Source organism: Enhydra lutris, unplaced genomic scaffold, assembly GCF_002288905.1.
Source record: "Enhydra lutris kenyoni isolate GAN:26980312 unplaced genomic scaffold, ASM228890v2 scaffoldscaffold7, whole genome shotgun sequence".
NCBI classification, from domain to species: Eukaryota; Metazoa; Chordata; class Mammalia; order Carnivora; family Mustelidae; genus Enhydra; species Enhydra lutris.
This window is the reverse complement of record NW_019154091.1, coordinates 30,755,215-30,763,434: the sequence shown is the minus strand read 5'-3', so window position 1 is coordinate 30,763,434 and position 8,220 is coordinate 30,755,215. Positions and strand designations below refer to the sequence as shown.

At 43.1% G+C, this 8,220-nt stretch overlaps 1 protein-coding gene across 4 annotated transcripts in view; it reads left to right on the top strand.

The window, feature by feature from the left end:
* The first annotated feature begins 2,817 nt into the window (after positions 1–2,817).
* The window catches only part of LOC111142155 (RAB3A interacting protein), a 45,972-nt gene continuing 40,569 nt past the window's right edge, over positions 2,818–8,220 (top strand). For 2 of the 4 annotated variants that reach the window (XM_022495147.1, XM_022495146.1), the window contains exon 1: positions 3,403–3,814. Coding sequence is in view for 2 of the 4 variants with exons in the window: in XM_022495146.1 (XP_022350854.1) it covers positions 3,804–3,814 (11 nt within the window). In the remaining 2 variants the exon portion in view is untranslated. Of the gene's footprint in view, positions 2,979–3,402; positions 3,815–8,220 lie in introns of those variants that run through there. The other 2 variants (XM_022495144.1, XM_022495145.1) reach the window with 2 other exon arrangements.

Below are 8,220 nucleotides of genomic sequence, written 5' to 3'. Positions count from 1 at the left end.
GCTTTTTAGAGTTTTAACTTCATTTGTTTGCAAGATATTACCCCATATTCTGAAGACCTATGCCCTAAGTTTGGTAGCCCAATTTCCCTATCTGTAAAGAGGAAGACTAACTACCCTCCTAAGTATGTCCAATTGTTCTCTGTAAAAGACTCATGAGATAATTAGTGTGAAGTCAGTTTGAAACTGGAAAGTACCCTGTAAATTTTCTGGACTTTATAAACAAAAGAGGCAAACAAACAATAAAAAAATCATAACTAAGGATGAAAACCATAGAATGACTTGTTCAATTTAAAATTTCTAGATATTTGCAATCATCTTATTAATTTTCTGACATCAGTTATGGATGGGAAAGTCTTAAGATTTCTTTAAAAAATACAATATTATTTACATGTTGTATTTGACACTAATTGCATAAGTTATTTTTTAATGAAAGAGAAAGAAGGCACATTTAAGCATACCACAAAATCTGTCATCACGTTTTTAAAGTTTGTGAAGGGTCGGTCCCTTTAAAATATGGGTGAGCAATCTAACCTAAGATGCTTACAACACTTTATATACTTTGCGGGCTGAGATTCTGAGTGTCTCACACTTTGTAATGTATTTTGGTCTCTGTGCTGCAAGGACAATGAAATGTTATTATAGGTAACAACTCATATCACTTTTCTCATTCTCAAACTGTGCTCACAGGTTAAGAATGTGAGAGGAAACACCTTTAAGTACACCTTTAAGAGCCTCTTGGATGCTAGGTGATTTGTAAATGGACCAGCCTGAGACTCAGGCATGACCTTACTGTTTACTATTTCCTGTAGACGGTCCATGTCTTAACTCCTACACTGAACATATCATAGGGCCTATCCTCTAAACATTTATTTTTTTAAAGATTTTATTTATTTATTTGACAGAGAAAGTGGCAGGCAGAGGGAGAGGGAGAAGCAGGCTCCCTGATGAGCAGAGACCCAAATGCGGGGGCTTGATCCCAGGACCCCGGGATCACGACCTGAGCCAAAGGCTGACGCTTACCGACTGAACCACCCAGGTGCCCATCTTCTAAACATTTATACCAAGACAGTACATTTGCATGTATGTCATTTATTTATCTGCATATATTGAGCCAGTCCTACTACGTGTGAGGTCTTATGCTTCTTCTCCAGAAGCTCACAGTTATTAGGAAAGGAGACAAAACTACAATTATCATTCTTTGTGATAAGTGCTAGAAAGAGACAAGGTCCTATGGGAGCACAGTCAAGAGCAACTAACCCGTATTGCGGTGCGATAGGGTTGGATGGCAAGCAACAGTGAAGGGTTCACAACAGAACTGATGCTTAGTCTGAATAATGAAGGATAAGCAGGAATTAGGTAAAGGAAAAGGAGGAGGGTCAGGACTTAAGAAAAAGGAGTAGCATATGTGAACATGACATGTATGAGAGAGTATGACAAGACTGGAGAACCCAGATAGTTTGGTGTATGCTGAATGTATTTATCCCACCTAGTTACTGTTATGCCTGTCTCCCTTGCTATGTTCCAGTTCTTGGGGTGGGATCGTGTATAATGGTTTCTTTGTTCCCATGTAGGCACAGAGACGGAGCACAGTAAATGATGACTAATGGTATTCATTCAGGACATGACACGAATGACAGGAGGTAAGGGAGAATAGTTAGGAGTCCATTAATGGAGGAAGGTTATTATCTAGTGACAGTGAATAGGAAATGGGATAGATTGAAGAATTACTTGGGAATGAGAATGGATAAGACTTGCTCTATTGGCAATGGGGTATGAAAGAGTAAATAATGACTTTCCAGGTTTCTGTTTGGATTATGGGTGGACAGTCACAGTAATGTTATTAATAATAACAGCTGATATTCATTGGGCAGTCTGCATCAGGTAGTACACTGTTTTACATGTATTAGACCATTTAATCTCTCAATGACTCAGTGAGGTAGATATGCTTATTATCCCTACTTACCTTTGAGAAAATCGGGAAAACTAGAGGTCTACTTGCCCCAAATCACCCAGCTAGGGATAGCTGATTTCAGTCCCAGGAATTCTGATTCCTGTAGTCATACACATAATGTACTCTTCTTCACTACCTCTAACAAATGTGATCAATATTTAGAATGATGGTCCTATTCAATGTTTGTCACATAAATTGCATGTCTTTTACTAAACACAGAGGCATATACGGTGATCGCCTCTTTTTGATCCGATTTTGGGACCTCGATTCTGTATTTTTCACTTTTCCTACCCGGAGAAGTGGGGTGGACGTCTGATAAAAAAAGTTAACACAAAAGATGAGAGAGGCGGGTACAAAAGGACATTCTCGAATGCTCAAGCCGCTGCTGAAATGATGGAATCTGGTTCTATCAGGCTTCCTCTGCCCCCATTCCCAGGCGCGCGCACACGCGCGCAAACACACACACACACACACACACACGTCGTAAGCTATATATGGACGCCAAGTTTTAGGTTGGTTCTAGCAGTCCTCAACTCACATCGAAGGTTTATTTTCCGACTCCTGGACAGTCCAACACGAAGTTAACTCGAGGCCGCCTGTAGAGCCCAGGGAAACACCTTCCGGCTAGGCGAGCGCTCGTTTCCAGAGCAACCGCCCGCGGAGGCACCTGGGGCACTCGCCCCGGCACCTGCGAAGAGACCCGCCTGACGCCAGGGGGCGCGGGAGCGCGTCGGCTCCACCCACCCCACGCCGGCCCCACGCCAGCCCCACGCCAGCCCCGCCCCCGGCCCGCCCCCGGCCCCGCCTTCTCTCCATCGGGCCGGGCCGCTCCTGGCTGCCAGCCGCGCTCCCAGCGCAGGCGCAGTCCCGCGCTCCCTCGGCGGCTCCCAGCGCTTTGCGCCCACCGCGACTGAGTGTAGCGGCGTCGGCCGGCCGTCCTCTTCCTCTTTTTCCTGCTTTAGGGCGCGCTCCGTACAGCGCTGAGAGCGCCCCTGAGCGCGGACAGTGACCGCGGTGATTTCGTCAGGTGAGTGCAGCCGCGGGAGGGAGAGGCCCCAGGCGCGGAGCACCGCCCCCCTCGGCGCCCGCGCGCCCGCCTCCCTCCCGCGAGCCGGCCTGGAGGAGCAGCCGTGGCAGGTGCAGGTGCCGGCGCAGCGCGCGGGGACCCGGCCCAGCAGCCCCCAACCCGGCAAGCGCGCTCTCCCGGCTCGGCCCGCGGGCTTTAGGACCCCCGGCGGGAGGGCTCCGCGCCTCACGGGGTGTCTGGGGCCGCTGTGGCGTCGGGCGGCGGCTCCTCCCCCACCCCCCGGACGCGGGCGCGTTACTCATTAACTGCGCGGTCCCGAGCGTCCGCGGCTGTGAACCCGAATCCCGGTTACCTGTCGGCGGGGCGCGCGCGGCTGGCTGCTGGGGGCCCGCGGCCGCGGGGTGGTGGTGGTGGGGTGGTTGTAAGAGAGTTCCCGAACAAGTGTGGAGCCCGGCGCTGCGCGGGACCTGGAGTGGGGCGAAGCAGTAGACTTGGACCTGGAGTCTTAGTAAAGGACAAGCGAGGCTCCGGGCCGAGACATAGAGGTCACACTTGGCAGGTTTCGGCGAAACTTGGGGGGCCAGAGCAAGCGCCGGGAGTCGCGCCTTAGGCGGCAGCGCATTTCGGCCTGACTTTTGTTTCGGGGAATTGAGACGAGCTGCACCGACGTATTTGTAATTACACTGCCCTTCCAGCGTTGACAACTCTCTGCGACTGCCCGGGGACCAGCCAGCTCTAATGGACTCTAGAAGTGATGATGTTAGGTGGAATCTGCAGCACGTGAAGAGTTGCCAGTTGTTATGGGATTAAGAAAACAAATCTGTAATGGCTAAAGGGTAAGGTCTGCAAAATTAAGAATGCTGAGTTAATACTGATCCCTGAGAAGCAATTTAGTTTCGTCGAAATACAGCATATTCCGAGGCTACCTGTTCCACACTCTTGTGTTTCCCCCTCCAACTCCTTTCAGTGTGGGGAAAAAATCCGTGTAATCTTTTGCCGTGGAATGATTACATAATTGGAGAAGACCGATAAGCGGATTAAAACAAAACTGTTCCATTGTAAATCGATTGAAAGACCCAGTTCTGTTCATTTTCCTCATTATTTTGTTCCTTATTATTTTCACGGTTTCTTTAAAACGGTGAATGACAAATCAAGGAGAAAAGAGGCAGAATAGATTTGTAGACCGATCACAGTAAATATTTGATACTGTTAAATATTCCACCAGTTTTATGGGGCCTTGTTCTGTTAATATTTGTTATTTATTTACTAGTCCTGCGCATTTGGATGGAACTTTTCATGTTTGGACAGACACTGAATCCCAACTGTGGTTTATGTGATCTAATCCTAAAACCCTTGTGGAATTTAAAGAAGTTTAACAGTTCTACAATTTTACTACAATAGTGTATTTTTTACGCTATATATATAAATATGTATATAATATATATTTATACACACACACATATATGTAATATATTAGTCTGTACATTTATTAACCAAAGTGGATACTTTAATATAACTTCTCCTTACGTGTTTGGCAAACAATTCAACTGTGGTATTGAATACCTCACACCTTTTCCTAGGATGGATAGTTGCTATTTGGCCACTTGTGGGTTTTCTAATTAGATACACTTTTACTTTTTGAATTAGTATAGTTATGCATATGCTTCCTTTAATATTTTTTCCTTGAATTTTCTCTAAACCCTCAATTCCCCACAACACATACACAGACATTCCACAAATAATTTTTACAGTGGAAGGTTTCTTAGAAATCTAGGTCCGTCCCAATCAATTCTTTATATGGTGGAGCAAAAACTTGGAGGTGACAGTTTGCATGTATTATTTTAGTTAGTGCACCTTTTATTTTCTTTCCTGAGCAGGACTGACTGAACCAATTAGTTACCTAGCAATATGAAAAATTATTAATCGGTTTTAAAGTTTTAGCTCTGTTACTTACTGTGCGTGTGACCTTGAGTAAATCGTTGAACCTCTCAGAGCTTATTTTCTCCATTTGTAAGTGGATAGAGTATTAGGTCAAACCATGTGACTGCCAGTTTTCAACTGTTTTTTAACATGGTTCAAACTAATATGAAAATCATAATGGTGGGATGAGAATTAAATGAGGTACTCCGTTGCGGGAAAGGAACAAATACTAACTTGGTAACTGGTTGCTCTAGGTACTTTGATTCTTTTGGTCCTCAGGACCTGCTGGGATATAAGCGGTATTACCCCATCTATAGATCTGGAAATTGAGATTCAGAGAGGTAAAATACCTTGCCTCTGGTTACTTAGTTGTCAGTGGTCATATAGATGATTAATGGCAGAGCCAGGCCAGGATTGAAAACTGAGTTGGCTGCCCAAAATGGAACTCCTCACATGCTTGCTCCCTCTATTCCTTTCTACATCTTCTGTAGAAGAACATTGTAATTAAAGGGTGACTGCAGAAGAACGGCGTTGTTGTCATCTGTATTTCTGGGTAAAAAGTATCCAGGTTTTCCGGTGACGGTGATACCACTACTGCTACTCCTGCTTTTGAGCTTAGAGCTTACCACGTGGCAGGTTCTGCTCTAAGCACTATCCCAAGTCATATACTCTGACAGTGATTTAGGAGTTAGCTAATGCTTTATCCCATTTTATAGTTGAGAACATTAAGACACTGAAAGGTTATGTAGCTTCCTTTAAGATCGCACAGCAAATTAAGCAACACGACTAGATTAGAAAAGTCAGGCAGTTTGTTTTTAATGGCTGTGCTCTTCGCCACTGCACTCTACTGCTTCATGTGTAGGTTGTAATGCCGAATTGTTTTTAATTAAGCTTTTATGAGATACTTAATATAATAAGTAATTCTTTATGTGTCACCAGAGATTTTCAAATCAAATATTCATTGAGCATCTACTCTGCAAGTCACAGTGGGGGGGGGTGGTTGAAGGAAAGTATTCATGGAGTCTAGAAGGCAGGCCTTATAATCATTCCCGTATCTTTTATAAGGTTCTCAAAATTTATTTTTTATTTTTATTTATTTATTTTTAAAGATTTTATTTATTTATTTGACAGATCACAAGTAGGCAGAGAGGCAGGAAGAGACAGGGGGTAAGCAGGCTCCTTGCTGAGCAGAGAGCCCAATGCAGGGCTCAATCCCAGGACCCTGAGATCATGACCTGAGCCAAAGGCAGAGGCTTAACCCACTGAGCCACCTAGGCTCCCCAAGGTTCTCAAAATTTAGAACATATACGTCACATATGTGTTGTAGTTTTAATGCATGCCAAATAAGACAAAGCGTTAGAATAGTTGGAGAGTGGGGAGGAAGGATGAGTCGTTGGTAGAGATATTGCGTGTTGAGGAAATGAGGGAAAACTTCCAGGATATTCTGAGGGAGTACACTTTTTCAAGTGTAAAGCTTTGTCTTAGAGTTTTGGTCAAGGTGTAGTTCATTAAAGGACAGTAAATTGTTACTAAATTAATTACTTAAACACACTTGGGTATTTTAAAAATAAAATATCTGAGCTTTTGAAAACTCCTTGCTAGCTAATTCCTCCCTTTCTCTACTGTTCTCCCTAGCTTTGCCAGCTAGTAGTTGTGTGTGTGTGTGTGTGTGTGTGTGCGCATGTGTGTTTTCTCTTTTATGCTTCCAGAGTACTGAGTACATGCCTCTCTTTTGGTATTCATTAGTTTTGGTATTCATATTGCCTTGTAAATCTTCACAGTGTGTTCTCTTCCTCTAATGTACATGTGCTTTGAAGGCAGGGCACAAGTCATCCTACCCCCCATTTTATAGCTTTAGCACTGGGCCTGGAACCCATAGGTACTGGGCTGTGTAGTGATGGGTATCAGTGGAAAAATATTACGATATGTTGAAATTGATCTAGCAGCAGTAATGGAAGTGTGTTCTGAGTAAGAGCTGGGGGGACTAAGGGAAGAAAGGGAAGGATATACTTCCAGCAGCTAGCATTAACTTGCTATCTTTGTTTTTCTCTTCTGCTTTCCCTTTCAACTTAAAACTAAATGAGGTAGTTTCATAAGCTTAAATTCTACCTAGTCATGGTTAGAAAAAAGTGAAAAAGTAATCTTGATTTATCTTAGAATATTGGCAGCAGAAAGTGAGATAGCTGTAGCCATTAGCTGAGATTACTTAGAGGAAGAGAATGGAAAATTTTGAAGTCGTTCAAGTTTGTGGGGATTTGTTTCTTGTTCTTAAGAACAGGGTTGTAGGGCTCCTGGGTGGCTCAGTGGGTTAAGCCTCTGCCTTCAGCTCAGGTCATGATCTCAGGGTCCTGGGATCGAGTCCCGCATCCGGCTCTCTGCTCCGCAGGGAGCCTGCTTCCTCCTCTCTCTCTCTGCCTGCCTCTCTGCCTACTTGTGATCTCTGTCTGTCAAATAAATAAATAAAATATTTAAAAAAAAAAAGAACAGGGTTGTAAACATAATTATAACTGAAGTTGATAGAATTCTACATATATGGATTGACAATCTGGTATAAAGAAACTATGCAAGAATGAGATTACCTTAGAAGCTTAAAAGAACATATAGATGATAGCTTAGAATTAATTAAATAAATGAATTGTAATATGATGGGTTTGGATAATGTTATTAAGTATTTGTTGGGAGCGCCAAGGTTGACAGATCAGGATCAGATATAAAAAAATCATCCAAAATAAGTTAAAAAAAACAATAAGTCAAAGTGTATTAATTTCCTTTTAGGAAGAGAATTGTATTTGAACTTTATACCTCAGGGAAAAGAAAAAACAACCCTGTTTTCCCTTTTATATCAGATAAATAAGGATCCCTTCTGGTTATAAGATCCCTTAGATTTTCACTTTTGTGTATTCCATAGATTTTTACAGATAGCACACGTTTGTGTTGTGCTTTGCAATCTCCGCAACATTTTTACACGGACCGGTGAGCCATTTGATTTCGTCGGATACAGGAATGGGGGGTAATGCCACCCATTATAGACGCTGAAACTGAGGTCCAGAGAAATTAAGTGACTTGTGCAAGTTTGCACAGCTAGTTAATGACAAAATCTGAGTTAGAAGGAAGGTTTTTCTAAAACTACTTTGATAAAATGCTCAGGATCCCCAAACATTTTAAAAACTCAGTTTCTCTGGTCTTGATATTCTCCCAAGGTGCTTACTGTTATATCTATATTTTTGAAACAAAGGTAGCCTGAAATCACTCTCTGTACTCTTTCTGCTTTGCTATTTGTTCTCTCTCTAAAGACTCTCACTGTTTATTTAGCCAAAGAATA